General features: G+C 39.2%; 1 protein-coding gene across 1 annotated transcript in view; it reads right to left on the bottom strand.

Annotated features, from left to right (window-relative positions):
• The window catches only part of ctnnbl1 (catenin, beta like 1), an 83653-nt gene extending 65966 nt beyond the window's left edge, over positions 1 to 17687 (bottom strand). Inside the window, exons 1-10 of the mRNA XM_026153900.1 lie at positions 17486 to 17687; positions 16345 to 16575; positions 14490 to 14596; positions 14174 to 14313; positions 13494 to 13591; positions 9474 to 9567; positions 5503 to 5594; positions 3107 to 3179; positions 1869 to 1927; positions 1472 to 1620 (exon numbers count right to left, since the gene is read on the bottom strand). Of these exons, the coding sequence (XP_026009685.1) occupies positions 1472 to 1620; positions 1869 to 1927; positions 3107 to 3179; positions 5503 to 5594; positions 9474 to 9567; positions 13494 to 13591; positions 14174 to 14313; positions 14490 to 14596; positions 16345 to 16575; positions 17486 to 17515 (1073 nt within the window). The 5' untranslated portion in view covers positions 17516 to 17687. The remainder of the gene's footprint in view (positions 1 to 1471; positions 1621 to 1868; positions 1928 to 3106; positions 3180 to 5502; positions 5595 to 9473; positions 9568 to 13493; positions 13592 to 14173; positions 14314 to 14489; positions 14597 to 16344; positions 16576 to 17485) is intronic.
• Between the last annotated feature and the right edge of the window lie 1711 nt (positions 17688 to 19398).

Here is a 19398-nt window from a genome sequence, read left to right as displayed (position 1 = left end):
TGAATGAAACGGATGAACCAGAATTGGTTTGTAAAAATGCTGCAACTCCAGTGGTGTGGAACTGGTTTAGCTTTCGTCCGTCAGATACACCAAAGCACTATTTTTGGTAGAGCATGCTAGCGGGCCGTCGTTATTACCGTGTTTTTTGGAAAATACGGCACACTTAAAATCAATCCTTTGATTTTTCTGAAAATCGACAGTGCCCCTTATAATCCCATGTGCCTTATGTATGAATATGGACAGGTGCTGCTAGTGGGAGAGAGACGTCTTTCGCCGAGTCCTTTAGTGCTGCAGGCAGGAAACGTGCTCAAATAGCGCACAACTTCGGGTTTTTTAATTTCTATATGATAATTCTGTATTATTAAGCAATAAAAACAAGTAGTCTGATGTCCTGTAATCATTACGAAGCTATATTATTAGAATTACATAATACAATTATATATTGTATTATGAAATACAATGAAACATTAAGTTTTTGTACAAAGTATCGGTATCGGATCAGTATCGTCGATGCCATCTTGAATTTTACTTGGTATCAGATCGGAAAGGAAATCAGTGGTATCGCACATCACTAATGGATTGTCGGAGCATCACGGCTATCGTAGTCAGGAGCCTTGCAGAGTGATACGTACTGTGCTTCAACATAATATTACCGTATTGTGTGTGTATAACCTCTTTTTTAAGTTTTGTGGATATTATACATGGTTATGCTGAGGATATGTCGGCCAGTTTCCACTGGAAATGCCTTTTGGTTAAACTGTCAGCGAGGAATTTGCATTTGAACTGTTAAATATTTATATAACTTTAATCCACATAAAAAACAGCTGCTTGTTTAAGTGAAAATACATTGAATTTTTTGGGGTTTTTTTGCACTAATAAAGTTGTGGAGTTGTAAAGTATTTTGTCTAGTGTCAATTATATCATCAGTTATATCGTTATCTCAAATTTTCAAATGTATATTGGGATAAATATTTTTGGTCATATCATCCTGTTCTACTAGTATGGCAATATCAAGTTCCTGAAATATCACAGTTTCCACCGTAAGATTAAAAATGTTTTGTAAGCAGTAGTTATTATCACGGCAGTAAATGATAGCACTACCTTGCCAAACAAAAACACTAACTGGGCAGATGCTGTGAACAGCAACAGTTAACATGAGTGAACTGTCAAAGAGGCCCACCACCAAGCACTCAATTTGTAGAGAAACTGGGAAGTAAAACATTGTAGTCGACATCTGCAACAGCAGGAGAGTGAAAGCTGATTTCTGTAGAGGGTTAACAAGACTGAACCTAAATTACACTTGGCTTTAGCGTGCAATATGTAGCTGAGTATCATAAGAAAAAAAGTGTATTAATGTGAGATGCAGACATTGTGGGTGGCTCTCAACCAGGTGAAAACTGAGCATCTACAGCATGAAGCCATCAGGGAATGTTCCACTTCTACATTTCTACAACGTCTTACACAGCCTCACCTCAGCATGAGATTCATCAGCTGAAGCCCTTCACCTCTGAGAAAGCGGTCACGATTGGAGGGCAGCATGAGGCAGGAACACAGAGCGTCAAACAGGTTCTCCATCATCTCCTGCTCTTCAGCTGTGGACGGGTTGTGACGCTTGAACACCTGGAGAAGGTAGGCGGGAGAACAAAGGAAGCATTTTGAAAAGGATACATAGTATGCACATTTCTTTTTTTCTTTTATTATTTTTTTCATTTCTAACAATTTACCACGGATCTGGAGAAGCTCATATTAGAGAAATACTAAAGCTTCACCTGTGTATGCCTCTCAAAGGGCTGTTGGGAAAATATGAAGGGTAGTGCACAGAAGAAACTAAAAATAGAAGGGGAAAAAAAAAAAAGCAAAAATCTTACAGATAGTTGCTGCAGTAACACATCAATGCCATCCATCTCACCCAGTAGTTCTCTGGTATCTGTGAAGGAGAAAAATAAAAAGGAAAAGACAGCAGGGAGATCATGTCGTGATGGTGGCAAAAAAAGACATTTAGTGAGCAGCGGGGAGGACAGAAAGCAGGAAAAAGAATGTTTAAGTGGACAGAGAAAGAGGAAAACAAGAGAAATGGTGGGGCGACAGAAGGGATAAATACTGAGGAACACAACTGCTACGAGGGACCTCCAGAGAGTCAGCAAATGAGGAAAAATGAGGGCATTGACAAATACACATCCTCACAAGTTATTCCATGTAGACCTGAGCATTACACAACACACCTCTGCTTCTCAGCAGACCCAACTGGCACACACTCACACGTCCTATAAATTGACATTAGAAAGTGGCACACACAACACTAATAATATTATGTGCTATGACCTTTTTCCCCCTTTACCTTTCTTTGCTCGCTTTACAATAAACAGCTGAATGAGCTGGAGAACATGATCAATTTTCATGCTATTTATGGACTGGGATGGGATGCTGAATTTTAAAATGCACTCTTTCAGAGTCCAGTTTTAAATCCAATTCAACATTAAAATTAGCACATCAAGGCTCTTTCTTAGCAGCTGTATGATTTGCCTTACTTTTACTTCAAATAAGGTACATCATTTCTGGCAGCATTTCTCAAAAGAAAGAAAAATGTTCTTTAGTAAAAGAACCTTTTTTTTAGATTTACATTATATTTTGTGTTCGAAAGGTAAGTGGAATAGGATGGAGGCAGCGCGAGTGAATGAGAAGGGTGGTGAGCTTAAAATGAGACAACTCCAGCTGAATGTCAATGTAACTTGTACCATTAACGACTACTTGTTTAAGGACCAGATAGTTCTGTGTTTACGTGAGGCTCTACTGGGTTTTTAGTGTTAGCGGGAAAGACGGCCAATGCACAAATGAGAACGAGAAACATTAAAAGGTAACATGAAGTCATAAAGTGGTGGAAGGAAAAAGAAAGGGAGAGAAAAGAAAAGGTAACACTGAGGAAAAATATGTAGGGAGGGAAAAGGGAGCACGGAAAGGGCACAATAAGATAAGGCTGCGACAGACCATGACTAAGCCTAAACCCGCAGAAAAAAGGAATGAAAAGAATGGAAATAGGTTGGCAAAAATATGAAAGATAAACTAATATCATTTGGAATCCACAAACCATTTAGTGAGACACACTTACTGTCATTGTTCTGCAGCAAGATGGCCAGGATTTCACTGCAGTAAAGCTTGTTAGCATCAAAAGGCATCTTTGCCTTAGAGGGAGAGGGAAAGAGACCAAAATCTAATTACTACTCATCTTGAGAAGCTGTGCTTAGTTTTCGGGTGGAGGCTTGTGGTTTTCATGAGAATTTGGAAATCAAAACATATTTTACAACAAACTTGTTTCTTTCTTTCTTTAAACTGAAATTCTTGCTTGTATTTTCTGGTTTACAGAAACTCCAAATACAAAAAATTAACAACAACAACAAAAAAAAACAAAAACCTCCACCAAGGCAGCTCACTCTCTGGACAGTATTTGTATTACATTTCGTATATATTCATTTTGTTTTCTTTGTTCTTTTTAAACATACTGTAAGAAGTTTGTAGTAAAAAGGGTAGCATGACACATGTTAGCTTTACACAAACATTTTGTAGGAGTAGGTAATGATAACAGGCATTGATTTGTAAATAACTGGACATGAATAACTTCATCTTATTATATAATAATTTCCTACAGTACATTTCTAACTAACTCTGGAGCTCATTCTCTTTCTCTTGACAACACGCTCTTTAAAGATATGACATATTTTGAGGTCAACTTGAAAGAAAGGCAGATTAAAAGTGATAATAATCTCCAAACTCTTTTACACTACGTCCACACTTAAACAGGTATTTTTGAAAACGCAGCTGTTTCTATGCGTTTGGACCTTTTGTCCAAACGTAAACGGCGTTTCGAATCACCGAAAATGGAGATTTGTTTTTTAAAAACGCCGGTTTTTTGCATTTCCGTGTGGACGAGGAATACACAGTTTGTCACGCAACGTCAAAGGTATGTGCCTTTTTTCACGTCACGCTGTGCGCCACGTTATTGTTTACAAGAGATGAATTGCAGAATGGCAGATAGAGACAAAATACTGTTAATCTGACTATCTGCAGGTTTTACACGCTTACATATACGCACGCAGTTACTGTCCCTCCATTTACAAAGGCAGAGGCATCACGGTGTGATTATTTTACGTGTAGTTGTTTTTTTCCTGTGTAATAATATTCAACATTGCTATCAATACATTTTTCAAAAAATGCCTCTCTGTGCAAAATGGGTTCAAATACATAAACAGCTGTGGGATACTGTTTGTCCGTGATTTCGACAGGGGGAACAAATCGTGGCAGGATCAGCCTGATATTATTTGTATCCCGCTGTAACTTTACTGTATAAAGAGCTAACATCTCCAAAATGTCAGGAGTAGTTAGTCATTACAACAAGTGTTTGTGAACTAAAAATCAAGAATGTGAGATTCTGTTTGTCCGTGATTTGGAGAGCCCAGCGCTGCTCCCGACGCAGGGGAAACTAATTCTGTCGCAGAGACCTGCCTCTGCACTTGTGCAGGTGAAGCCAAAGGGAAGACATGCTTCACCATATTTTCTAGTATTTGGCTTAGAATGAAGTTTGTTTGGAAACATATTTGGCAATGCTTCATCTCCTGCTTTGCGTTTGTGTTGGCGCCCCGTCAAAAACCTGTCCATTATGCTAGCAGTGTCCAAGCGTTCTTTTTATTTTTATTTTCATACCGCGCCCCCCCTGCAATGGCTCAGCACCCCCCCTAGGGGGCGGGCCCCACACTTTGGTAGATCATTCCCTATATGCCTATATGTCATCAAAACAAACAATAGAAGAAATATAGTTTTAAAATAGCTCTATACTTTGGATTATTATCACTTTCACCTTCAGATCAATCAACTGACCCTGAAGGAGAGGTCAGAGGTCATATGTGACATTATTTTAAAATGTACTTTCTGCATCTTCACAATACACACCACACTCCAACAAATAATTAAGTTGACCTCAAAGACCTTGGTGGATCTAAGCCTAATTTTAACAGATTGTTAACATGAGCTCACTCTACACCCACAACAATTTCTATGAGAATTAATTCAAACACCTTTAGGAGCAAGATAGCTTAACACTACGTGAAGGTCTTAAAGTGAAGGGAACTAAAGGCAAATGCTAATTCAACATCAAAATACTGGTAAATAAACTCCATAACACAGAAGTCACGACATATTTTATCCTCAAAATATTTTGTTTTAGCTTGGGTCTAAAAATCGAGAAGGACGCTGAAAACTCTGGATTAGTTTTTGATATTTGCTTAAGAACATGATGATGACATTTAATGTGATATGTATTTGTAAAGGCTCAATATCTTGCAACAACAAATAATCATTAAAAAGAAATGTATTAATCCAGATTGATTCCACCGTTACAAACTTCTAAGTTGGCCTTCTGGTGGGAAAAATTAAAAAAATTATTCAAATCCTGCTAACAAACCAATCACATAGCCTTCTTGGGGCAACTTAAAACAATATTCTCGTTCTTACCTTGATTCTCTTGAGCAGCCACTGCATGAGTCCCTGCTGGGCAGCCTCTGTGCACATGCCTGGTCTGAACTCTGCCATGTTCTCAATGATGGCTGCAACACACAACACCATAGTTCAGTCTTTACTGTTAATATCAGCCCTTCATTCTAAGTAAGTTTCTAAAAGGATTTCTGATAGACATCAAAATCTGCCAGATTGATATCAAAACCAATGCCAATCTTATTTAAGGGATTAAGAATTGCCCGGATGTGACTAATCCACTTTCTGCCTAATTATAGAAGCATGTCTTAACATTTATGTTTAATCTGTGTTGCTCTGGGTTCCTTTGTGTGCAATGTCGATTTATTTCTAAGCCTAATATCAAAATCAACTATTAGTCAAAAATCATTCTCTGACTTTACAACATGGTGCAGTTTTATAGAGGGTTAATCTGTTTTCTGTCCCAGCTTCTTCCTTAATGTTATCATCAGAAAGACTTGATGTCTCCATCACAGTAGACTAAGTGCAGAGGGGGTTGAAGGGAGCAAAAGACATTGTGGGGTGTTCATGACACCAGGGGGAAAGAGGAAGATTAACAGGAAGGAGGCAGAGGAAAAGCAGAAGGGAGGGAAAAGGGGACGGGAAGACAGTGTCAGGGATGAGGGATGGAAAACAGAGTGAATGAGGAGATAACAAGATGACAAAGGGAAGAGAGTTTTGCAAGAGCATAAAAACTGAAATAAAGCAAAAACATCTGGAGAGAACAGCTGCAGATGACAGGGAAATGATTGAAAGAGTGAAACAGGGGATGAAGTGACAGGGTGCTGAGGGAGAGATGAGCCTTTATCAGTGATTCAAACAGAGCAGACAGACAGCATCCTGGAGGACAGCCGGCTCAGAGTAGAGAGCAGCCAAGGTAGACAAAAGGCTTATTCAAGCTTGGAGAGCTCCCTTGATAACTCGCACACACAAACTTGAGCAGAGGATGCACAAGCACTGCCCCCACGATATAACCCTCATACACAGAGCCAAATACACACACCTAAACAGCCCTCTTGACACTCGGCCTCAATCTGGCAACAAAGAGGAAAAAAATCGTCTCAGTAGACTCATTCTACACAAAAAGAGCTGAGAGGCAGAAAAAGTCTGATTCATGTGGGGCTAAATACAGAGACCAGGACTTTTCAAACTATCTGCTGGCCCATGCCCTCTCCAGGACCTTGTGTATACAATTATTACTCCCCAGAAACTCTTATGACTTTTATGGTAGGCTCTGAAAAGGTATAAAACCTCCAAAGAGTTGGTGCTAGGGACATTGACAGCTTCCTTTCACTGTCACTGAAAATTTCTAGGGCAGCTGGGAACAGGGGGACACATTGCTAGCAGAATACAAATAAAGTTAGTCTATAGCCTCTATGATGTATACCCAAGTCTGCAAGGACTTCCTGTCACCGCACTGCCCAAAGACATAACCCTGGCTCATACACACGTTACAGGCACACCTCCCTCTCGAAACACTTGCCAAGTTTCAGTTCTAAAAGGAAGGCACGCTTTGCCAATTATTCTTGCTCAAAATATTCAAATCTTACTGAGGTGCTATTTTTAACCAAGTCTGTTTTTATAGTGTTGAATTTAGGACCAGACTCTCTGCAGCACCTGAGATAGGACACCAAATAGGAGTCTCCCTTGTTTTGCATATGAACAACTCTGCATTTAGGGTGGCGTCCAATGTTTATTGCTTTATGCTGCTCACTTGGAACTTGGTATAAATTGTAGCCCTTATTACGTGTTACATGAGCAACTTAAATATTTACTGATTTCTGAAGTTCGCGGAAAAAAACTGAACACAAGCATTACGGCAAACACATTAAAAAGAAAAAAAACAAAAGAGGTTTTTCTTCAGCATAACATGCCCCCTAAAAATTAATTAAGGTTACTAAATGTAGGAAAAAAAAATAGGTCACTGAAATACAAAAATAATAAAAACTACATTTTAAGGGGGGGGGGAAAGAACTAAGATTTTATTTGCTTAAAAACTACAAATGTGCAGTGAATGTCTTTAGCTTTAGTTTTAAGACCGCTAGCCTGAGGAGGCTTTAGTGCATCCATTTATTGAAGATCCAGATATCTACATGCATTATGGACAAAGGTGTTGGGCCACAATTCAGGTCTTTTCAGTCCCATTGCCTCAGGATTATATAATAAGAAAATAAATATATACAAAAACTCAAGCACCTAGCTGTTCAGTCTGGCTTTACAGCATTTGTGAAAGATTGGGTCATTCTAAAGAGCTCACAGGTCATGGGTCTGTGATAGCATGCCACCGCTACAATACGTCAGTTTGTGAAATTTCTTCCCTCCTAGATATTCAACAAGCAGCTGTAAGTGTTGTTACTGCAACTAAACAGCAGACCAAATAAAGTTATTAGACAGGATCTCTGAGTGTTAAAGCACACAGTTACTGTGCAACATGAGTATAAATATCTATAAATGTAAGAGTTGTTTGCCGTATAATACTAGTATTTTAGAAAATAACCAGAACATTTTTGTTTCTATTTTATTCTGATAAAGTCAGAAAGTAGAAGAATGCTGCAGCATCAACTCTGCAAAGGGCCACATAATTCGTGCAGCCACAGAATTAGAACGAATAAAACATGTGGTGGGTGGAAAAAATGTATCTATAAACAAATAATAAATATAACAAATAAGAACCTGCTGACTCATCGAAATATGTACAAGGGCAATCCCAAAAGTAACATCTCCAAAGCAGTGGGGAAACTGTTTGTACGGCTGTTTGCCACACTGTTGTGGTTGGTGCTTTCTCCATTCCGAAACAAGCATGCACGACTTCGCTGGGATTCTCAATCTTGGCTTGGCAGCCCTTGAAAATGGAGCTCCCGTTGAACGCTACCGCCGAGTGTGAGGTTCGCGCAGTTATTCCACTTTTGAACGCAAAAGGCATTAAACCGGTTGAAATTCAACGCTAACTGACGAAAGTGTACGGACAGCCGTGCATGGATGTCAAAAACGTTCACAAGTGGTCTAGTGACTACCACCTGTTCCCTAAGTTGAAAGAACATTTGTCCCGTAGACGATTCTACTCCGATGAAGAAGTGACAGATTCAACGCTTCCTGAAGGACATGGCGGCGAGCTGGTATGACACAGGCCTTCTAAAACTGCCGCAGCGTCTACAAAAATGCATCCACCAAAAAGGTGAAAATTTTTTTTTACCCTTTAAAATGATGTAAATATTATAGAAAATAAACAGTTGTTTGTATTTCTAAAAAAACGGGAGACCTTACTTTTGGGATTGCCCTCGTAGTTGTTAATACCAAAGTGCCAAAATCTGATAACTTCAAGCATTCAAGCAACACAGAAATAAATAAAAAAAAGCTCATATGAGACTACTGAGGAGTACTTGAATTACTTGAATTCACTCCACTGAACAACAGGACAGAAACAGACTGTTTAAAAAAATAAACAATTCCAATTTTTATTCCTGCCACCTGGTTTGTTTGGGCAGTTTCACTTATCTACTATTCCACTCAATCCATGATGAACGTTTGACTGCTTCATGCCAAAACGTCAACTGACTGCTTGATTTATTTTACATATATATGTTGGACAGGTGAGAACAACATGACTTTAGCTGTATTTCGGTCCTATTTCAGGTGGTAGCGCTGTAGTTTCAGACATTACCTGACTGAGGAAATCAAAGTTACATTCATGTTATTTCCACAGCTGAAAAAGCACCGTGTATAGTCTTTTAAACCATTATTCAATGTCATTTTAGCCAAAGTGGACAAAACCTTTTTTCAAGCATAAAGTATGGAATTAGCTGACAAACACATTATTACATGTAGCCTTGTTTAACTGTAAATCCATGTTTTGTTTTGTTTATGTTTTTTCTTCCTGAGTGTGATGACAGTTTACTTGAGGACAACTAGAAATTGGAGTTTCATTGCTAAGATTTTGGATTATGTCTCCTTACCGAGGGTGTTATAGATTCCATCAGCCTCCTCCTTCACCTGCTCGTCCAGACGCTCCATATTCTGCACCAGCAGGGCAACCACCTGACCCTCCAACTACAGACACACAAAGATGAAATTCAAGTCACGGTTCTAAAACAATTTTGCCAAAGGTCATATACAACTTCATCAGACTTTTGGAGAAACAATTTTTCATCTTTTAAAGGTTTTGGTGAAAGGTAACATAGCAGAGACAATATTTTTTCATGTTCTAGAAACACTCCCACCCTTGCACTTTGTTGGAGGTCTGTCAGATGATTGTGTCTACCCTGTCTGAAAACAAAATTATAGTCTCAATCTCAAAAAAAAAAGAAGAGAAAAGATGTATATAGACTATCCAGGGATAACAGAGAGATGGTTCACTTTTAAGACTTGTCTTTGCAGAAGACGCTTGCTTCCTGTTGGAGCCTCTCTGACGATGTCCGAATGTTATCAGTCAAGTCAAGATTGGAGACTCATAACCACACAAAGCTTGCAAGGTGCCAGCGGGCTGGATAAATGTACTCTTATAGATGAAAGAAGACAGTCAACACAGATTTATGAGCCACTGGAGACCACCGTGGATCATTTTGATTTATCTTACCAAGGATGCCACCTGGCCTTCAGGCAGCAAGGACAGAGGAGCCGAGGGCATTACAGCAAAGAGGACAGACAAATGGATTCAACCAACCTTTGCTGCCCTGAAACTGTTTCCCTTGGAAGTAGCTGTAAAGAAGAGTGAGGTTTATGGGCGCTCCATTGCATGGTAAATGGACTGCATTTATAAAATTCCTTCATTCTGCGAGCCCTGCACAGCTACCCGAGTCACTATCATATAAGAAGCCAGCTCACAAACACACACAAAAGCCAGTTTTGTCAGCAATTTCTGATGTTTATCCTGCTTCATCTACAGTTCTTCCTATCACACACCAATATAACTAAGATAGAGGCCTCGGATATGTGTTCTTAACTTGACTGTGTCAGTTATTTAGAACACAAACAGTATTTCAACATATTATACTTACACAGAAAGTAACATTAATATTCTGTTCTGTGTTTGTAAGACCATTTCAGAGAAAGACCCCATGGGCAACACCACAGAAACCATCTATACATCCAAACATTCAATAAAATGAATACATTTCATTAATTATTTACAGTGGCACATGCTATTAAGGAGAGGTAGGGAGATGAGCTGAGGAATTTGACAACTACACGACAGCGTTAGGCCAAAGGAAGGCAGTTCTTGTGAGGTATTGTGGTATGCAGTCGCCATTATGTCTACAGAAAGGACAACAAGCCCAAGGCTTACTATACAGACCAACAGCACAATAACACAACTGCTGAAAACCTTAATGAGGGCCACAACTGACAAATGTGCAAACCATTCATTGCTGCTTGCTACATAAAGAGCTGTGTCTGCTGGTGACATTGCACACTAAAAATTCGTGTCTACCTCTTAATGTGCCTGCAAAGAGGAAGGTTAGCATGAGAACCAGAAACAGAGCAGGTTGGTGTGGTCCAATGAAACCGGTTCTTTCAGGGATGTCAATCAGGAGGTCTGGGTCCCAGAATCGGTCCAGGAAAGACTCCCATCCAACCCACTCAGACAACTTTGGAAAATTTGAGCTTTAAAGTTTTTTGTGCAGATAAAGACCTCCACCATGGCCACTAATACTATGCCAAAAGTAATTAAGTAATAGATAAACAAAAATAAATGGCAAAAGTTCCTGTTTTTTTCCCACTATCTACTGTATAATTGTTTTGTTTAAATATATCACAGTGAAAGAAAATTTTGTGTGAATTAACAGAAACCATCTGTTTTATAATCACAGGACAATTTGAGCTGAGCTACCAGAACCTAATCTGTCATTTTTCTGAAATTACACAATTTTTTACATTTTGAGCCCAAAGAGTTCTTCTGACAGATTTCTTCATTTACTACAGCAACATTTGTTTATCATATTAAAAAACAGAGACCTACTGTTACAAATACACTTCCATTCATATAATTAGATATCACAGGGATTGAATGTGCAGTTAAACACAGATAGAAAGAGGATTTTCACTGGTCCGGCTTATGTGATATCCCCACATTCTGCTGCTGGTACTGTGTTTACTGGGCTTGCAAAATGCATTAAAGGAAGAAGCTGAGCCAATGAAGGTACTTTAATATTATGAGTAATGTTCTGCAGTGATCTCATTGAATAGAACAGGATGATGCTACCAACTATACTGCAGAAATTGTTCAAAGAGCACAACCAAAGATCCATGGTGCTGGTTTCACCTATAAAATCCAATCTACCATCTATAGAAAGTGCTAAAAATCCACAGAGGTCATCCCTCCATCCAACTATCCTTTTCGGCTTATCCGGGGCCAGGTTGTGGGGGCAGCAGCCCAAGCAGAGAAGTCCAAACTTCCCTCACTCCAGCCACCCCCTTCGGCTTGGCCGGGGGGACACCAAGGTGTTCCCAGGCCAGCCGAGAGATATAATCTCTCCAGCGTGTCCTCAGTCTGCGCTGGGGCCTCCTCCCGGTGGGACATGCCTGGAACACCTCACCCAGGAGGCGCCCAGGAGGCATCCTTGTCAGATGCCTGAACCACCTCAACTGGCTCCTTTCGATGTGAAGGAGCAGTGGCTCTACTCTGAACCCCTTCCGGATGGCCGGACTTCTCACCCTTTCTCTAGGGGAGAGGCCAGCCACCCTTCAGAGGAAGCCCATTTCCGCCACTTGTATCCGCGATGTTGTTCTTTCGGTCACTACCCACAGCTCGTGACCATAGGTGAGGGTAGGGACGTAGATCAACAAGTAAATTGAGAGCTTTGCTTTCACACTCAGCTCTCTCTTCACCACAACAGACTGGCACAGCGTCTGTTAATCTCCTGCTCCCTTCTCCTGTCACTTTTTAAGTCCATACCAGGTAAATGAATAAACTTGAATTAGCTAACATAGATACTTAAAAAACAACAACAACAATAACAACACAGGTCTGGTGTTAGCATCTTGTTCACATCAGAAACAGTGCTATCCTCGTGAAGTTGCACTGAATTTATCAGTATGTACAAAATGCCACGCGGACGTGTAAAATATTGGGATCAAACTACTCAAAAACTCCCACGACTCCCAACCAAAGTTGTCAAGTGTAGCAGAGAAAAAAAGTCAACTGATTCTCTTATGAAGTGTCACAGTGACAGGTGTGAAGAAACACAGGCATGCATTTCTTTTCTCCATCATGGCTTTACCCGCATATTATTGTAATTTGACCTTTGTCTGTGTCGATCTAAATGTCAAAAAACATAATGGGCTATCAAGAATCACGACACTCTAATATTTATGAAAGCCAGGCAACACGACAGGCTGAACTAGAAAAGGAAAAAAAAGGAACGAGGGGGCTAAATATACAGAAATGGAGAGACAGGGAGAGATCATCAACGGTGAAGTGATGCCAACACACACAGCCGGAGGGTGACAAAGAAAACAGAACGAAAAAGAAAGAGTGGGAGAGTCGATGCTATAATTATGCTGATCAAACCACATACTGAAATCCATTTTTTCCTCTTGACTGAGTTCTTGTCATGTTGCTAATCCCATCATGTTTTTTTAACTGTCACAGCTCACCGCTGAGAGATAATTAAAAAGACTTTAAATAAATAAATCAACAGGTAACTTCAGACATTTGTGCCCCTGTAAATGACACTGGCAGCTTTACTAAGAACTAATGTTTGTGGATTTGTTTCCCCTTTGGAGTTATTTTAATACAACGCTTTTTATTAGAATTATTTTAATTTAATGTAATTTGTGTTTCAAACCACACACAAAGAAGACAAAACCAAAAACCATGAATGCTTCTAAGTGAGACTAAACTGAAACTTTGCTTTTGATTCATTAACAAAGACTAAGCAATCAATTTCTCTCCACCAGAGCCAAGAAGCTTAAATACTAACTCCAAACAGTGCTGCTTCATCAATATCATCAGAGACTCATGAAACTTTTGTACTCACCAGAGCATCTATGAGTACCTCAGCACCATCCTCGCTCTCATGAAGTGTGTCAATATCTGTCAGCTCCTGCAGCAGGTCCACCACGGCTATGGCGACATGTGGCTCAGGCTCAGGCCAATAATAATACTCCATACTTGATTTAACTCTGCAATCCTATAATACTGTAGAAGTAAAATCAATGCTTTCTCTTTTCCTCTAAAAGCCAGGCGACTACTTTACCCACAATGCAAATTCATCACCCAGTTTGGTCTATATTTTTGGTTTGTTGCTGGGAGATGCATCTTGAGTACCAGTGCCTTCACTGAAGGTATTTTAATGGCTACAGTAATATTTATTTTGTGTATTTTTAAGGGTTTATGCATTTACTCCAATATGGTTTTGAATCTGAAATATGACTCACTTAGTAAATTGTATTTTGTTACAGTTTTAATGTAAAAGCAAGTTTATAGTAAAAAAAACAACAACAAGCTTTGTGTGCAACAAATTCAATAAAAGGTTGACACATCTTTACTCTCTTAGCTCACATTCATTGTTCTTATCCTGTCCTTGGTTCTTTGTACTAGCTACGTTTACAACAGTAAACTTCTATGATACAGGGAACAAGTTTAAAGACCAATGTTATGTAACAAAATGTTCAATAGAGAGAGGTGATCTGAATCAATCTCAACGTGAAAGGATATCAGTATTTTCATGACTGAGGAGGCCCAGTAGTGAGTGGACGGCGTTCAGCTCCACCAGCAGGTGGTAGAGATCTGGCATCGTAGCAATCACATGCATTTCCTGGATAATGTCATTCAGATCAAGCTCCGACTCCATGAACCTAGTTTAATAACACAAATCAGAAGTTTTGCATTATAAGTTTGATCATAATGACAGTGTTTCTTAGAAATGCTGAGACCCTCTTTTTTTCTTTAGATCCACTGAAGTCCACATATAGTTTTGTTTGTTGGAATAAAGTCAAACAAGACTTTATTAATCTGTCTGTAATAGGCTTACTTTTCTGGATTGTCTGGAAACTTAATCCTTAGTTCCTGGTTTTTGTATGACCTCTTCTCAAAGGTCAGGATCATTTTCTTCACTGAGCTCTCATCGACCAGTTCTGCCTGTTTGATTAGCACAGGGGAAAGGGAGCAAAAAGATGGAGAAGGGAAGACGGGGAGAAAAAGGGAAAAATAAAATTATTAAAGCAACTGCTGCCATAACAACAAAGAGACTGTAGGGTCACCTTAATCATGTGATTGAAGCAAATTGTGCAGACATTTTGTTCAATCAGAAGGAATGCATCTGAGTGAAAAGAGAATGTGTTTGACCTCCTGATGGATTATAAACCTCCGCAGTGCTGGACAGATAACAATGTAGAATAAAACAACCTTTCCTGGAACTTATTTTTATGCTGTTTCACCATGTTAGGTGTTTCAATTCAAGTCTCACTCTCTCCAAGTTTCTTGAAAGATCCAAGATTAACTGGGTGATTCAGGACAGCAGATCCTGGTTATAGTAATCTAGTTTTGTTTGGTTTGTCAAAGCCATAAGAGCATTAGACCCTGCAGACTGACTGCACACCCAGTGTGGTCACTGAATATGGGACCAGCAATACTGGCAAGACTGGCAACTTTGTGATTGGAGGATTGATGTATGGGAAGTTTGAACCCCAGTGGAGCAAGAGGACCTCTCAAAGAGCTTTCAGGAATAAACCATTTTGCAATTCCTTTTTTTAAAGCAGAAACCTGGATAGAAATCAACCAGAAAGATTAATGAACAATACGAAACTGAAAGGGAAATTTGGGCAGGGAAACCAGTGGGGAATCACAGAAAACTATGAAAAAGGAAAGTGAAAAGTGGCTATAAAAAGCTTTGTGTGCCCACTACAATAATCATCTGACAGTTTATATCATTTATTGCTTATTATTCTAAGCTGGTACTGCAGACTAAGCAGCTTGGAACAAAAATAAAAAATACAAAGACACTTTATAAATGGACGTTTACTTTTGTTTTTTTAATTAACCGACTTTAACAGGTCACAGAACAATAAACAGACATGACCGCAGTGGCCAAGTCTCGTTTAATGGCGTGACTTTAAATGATGTAAAAAGAGGGATCTCTTAATCAGACCCAAAGGCAGGATGCAGCAGTAGTGAAGAGGAGAATTTGAGTTAGTGGCAGCACCATCAAATCTCACATTTGTCTTCAACAAAGGAGTGTGAATTATTTCCTCCTGACTAAAGCAGAGATTGCCTAAAAGAAATTAGTCAGCTTTGTCATTTAACACTGTATTCCATTTGAATTAAATTGCTCTTTTATATTATCAATGCACCATTCACAAAGAATGCCAATGCATTTAAGTCTGTTGTTTGTGTTGTTTACAGGAAACAAACACGCTCTTGAGTAAGTCTGACTTAATAGATGTGCTCCCACGTGTTAAAGAAACTGAACTTTTGTCTATTTAATGTTGTCAATCTTAATCTGTTCTAATTACTCCACCGACACAGATGTCACAGGTAGTTACATTTAGACACAATGCATGCAGAGTATACCAACAAATAACATCTAATAAGTCTGATTCGGTATAAATCTGGCTGAAACATTTTTAATCATAGCATGTTTGTGTTTGTTTTAGTAGCGTTTGTGTAAATCTATCTGAATTTGCTAATATGGCTTATGTCCTGATGAAGCATGCTAGTATGGTGAAAGCTGTTTAAAGATTGCCATGCAAACTATGAACTCAAAACATATGAGAATAAAGGAACATATTTAATTTTCATGATCTTTGTCACATTTCTTCATTTTTCATCACCCAAAGAAACCAGAGTAACAACTCTATAATAATAACATAACAATTACAATAACCCACCTCGGGTTCTTCTGCATCCTGGTCCATCAGCTTTTCCAGGATTATCTTCTTGTCCCCTATGAGCTCCTCAGTCTCCCTCATCTCAGCACCTCCTTCTGCTCCTGCCACCTCCCTGTATCTGGCCAGCTCTCTAGCACTCATCCCTTTCAGCTGCTTCCCTCCTCTGGAGTCTTCATCTCCTCCTGCTCCTCCATCCTCTTCGCCCCTGGGACGCTTTGCTCCCCTATCAGGCTGCAACAAGAAAAGGGATCATTAAATGTGTGTACAGGGATTTACTCTATAAGATGAATATATGAAAAAGTGTTGGGAGAGCCCAAAATTATGTGGTTGCTTGTTTTCAGCAAGGTGGCATTTAATGAGATTAAAAACAATCAATGAAATACACCATTATAGCACCTGACTAGGTCATATCTGGCGCAACTATAGAAAAGTCAATCTAGAAATACTCAATCATGACTTTTCAAATGAATTAAAAAAAAAGAAGCACATATAATTTTATCAAGTTAATCGAAGCAGCTGTCAAACAACTAATCTAAGAAAACTGATGGCATTAAAAAAAAAAGTTGCAACTAAACAGTGAGCCTAAGTAGAAGACGAGATTTTACTGAAATACAGATTTATGAAATGGGACATATAATGGCGATTTGCATATTTGATGCAAATACTGGGTGAAGTCGATTTCTCGTACGTATGCCTTGTATGATAAACGAAACTGTTCAGGTACACATTTGTTTCGACAATAACATATAGAAGACCGAATCTAACTGACGAAAGAATCCCAAAGATTCAAAATGCTTTGCTAGGCATAACTAGTTTTAAACAGATGTATCTCAGGGAAGTCCGCAAAGTTTCCCCGCTCTTGATGTGCTGCTGCGAGATAGCTAACAGACTTAGCAAACGGGCTAACTGCTAGCGTTAGTAAACACGGACTTGAGATCCAAAGTTGTTTTCTTTTCGCGCAAGCGTCACTCAGTTCTAATTGACTGATCATTAAACAAGGACGCAAACAAAGGAGGCTAAATAAAAGTCTACATGCTCACACACATTAAACTGTTAGCGTTTATTTACAACCCAATGAATGAGATAAGTTACTGTTAGCTTAGTTAGCTCTCACACACATTATCAGGAGTGAAACGTCTACCTGATAGTTCAGGAGCTCTCCGACGTCCATTTGTCCAGGATACAAGTCTCAGCTTTCTTATAATTTTATTTCAAAGTTGAAAAAGCGCTCTCACAGTTTAAGTAGACAGCTATTCCGCTAACTACAAGCTCCCTGCATACACATGCCTGCCGTAAAACAGTCTTCACTCATTGCCGTAGCAACGAATTGTCGTAAACGTTGACGTTGCATGAGCAGAGTTTTCAACCATCTTCGTAAAGTGTCGGAGCGATTATTTGGACAGGGATTTTGATTATTTTCAAAGTTACTGTCATCGTTACATCATCATCCATGCTGTTGCTGAATTCTCCCGTTGACTGGACTTCCATGTCTTTCCGTGCCTGTAGTGAACAATTGTACTAGGATTATTTGTATTCCGTTGTATCTGTGTTATTCATTTTCTCATAAGTGATTTAACCAAACTTGCAAATATAACTTAATTTGTTTAACAGTACAGCGGACAAACACTATTATAGACAACAATAATATTAAGAAATACTTTATTTTCCCCATATTTTTGAAATTCCAAGCAATGGTAAAGAAATACATAATATTTCTAAATCAGTAATAAAGGGGAAAAACCACCTTAAATATCAATAAAATGTTCAAATGAAAAAGCAGATCACTGTATGTCAGATATCTGAATTGCATTATAAAAGGTTGTTGCATCTTGTATGAAAGATTTCCTGTATCTGTTCTTGTGGCAGCGGAGCTGAATCAGTCTGTTGGCGGAAATTGTAAGCGGTGATGAAGTTGATCAGGGTTATGAATGACTGAAAATAGTTTTTTCAGTGATCACTTTTTAAATGTGTCCAGTTTGCAGCCAGTCACAGAGCCAACAGCGCACACCACAACCACCACAACTGGCTGATTAAAAATCTCCATCATTTTCTATCAGGAAGGTCTCAGCGTCCATAGGACATTGTTGTCTTGTATACAGCCTCTGTGTGGGTTTTCGAGGTCTGTGGTTAATCTGGACATCCAGGTACTTATATTCATCCACAATATCCACTCCCTCTCACTCTTTCTTACTCATGTTCAGAAGCAGATTATTTCTCCAAGACCATGCCACAAAATCATTCACTAGTGCTCTATACTCCTCCTTCTGCCCATGACTAATACATCCAATCACTCCAGTCACATGTGGTGGTCAACAGTTCTCAAGCTCTGATAATGTCGGCTTCTACTTCAACGCCAGTATCATATGCTGCCTTATACGTGAGCTGTAAATTTGACTCAGGTTAACAGACACGGGTCTGAAGAAACTTGGGGCTGATACCATCAGAGTTGGAGAAGTTAAAAGTATGGTTACTTTTAGGGCCCCTCCCCCTGCCCAAAAAGAATTCTGCAAATCAATGGCAGTGCTTGAAAGTTAGATCCTCTAAACAAGCAGTAACGGGAACACATTGATTGTATGTTATCATACAATTATAATTGTATGTTATAACACAATACAATAAATGAATTCATTATTATCAGGGTGTCCTAAAAAGTGACTACAAAGCTTCAGTTGATCCTAAATGCTACAGCAAGATTAAAGAGTCTTGCGTCATCAGGCCCTATCTTATCTTAAAGGCCTCATAATACCATTTCACACCAATAGAACATTTCTGGAGCTGGAGGCTTCTTATGATGTGCTGAGTGTTACTTCTTCACTCATCTCTTTTTACTCTCCATGTGTTTATATATTTATTTCAGTTACGTAGTTATTGATCATCTCTGGCTGTTTCTACACAGTGTGTCTTTTGTCCTGTCTCCCTCTCCTCACGTCCAGGTGGTTGCAGCAGATGGCTACCTCCCCCCTGAGCCTGTTTCTCCCAGAGGTTTTTTCCTGTTAAAAGGGAGTTTTTCCCTCCTACTGTCGCCAAGTGTTTGCTCATAGGTGGTCATTTGAT

Source organism: Astatotilapia calliptera, chromosome 20 (genome assembly GCF_900246225.1).
Source record: "Astatotilapia calliptera chromosome 20, fAstCal1.2, whole genome shotgun sequence".
NCBI classification, from domain to species: domain Eukaryota; kingdom Metazoa; phylum Chordata; class Actinopteri; order Cichliformes; family Cichlidae; genus Astatotilapia; species Astatotilapia calliptera.
The sequence above is the reverse complement of the archived record's forward strand: the minus strand, read 5'-3'. Positions and strand labels throughout refer to the sequence as shown.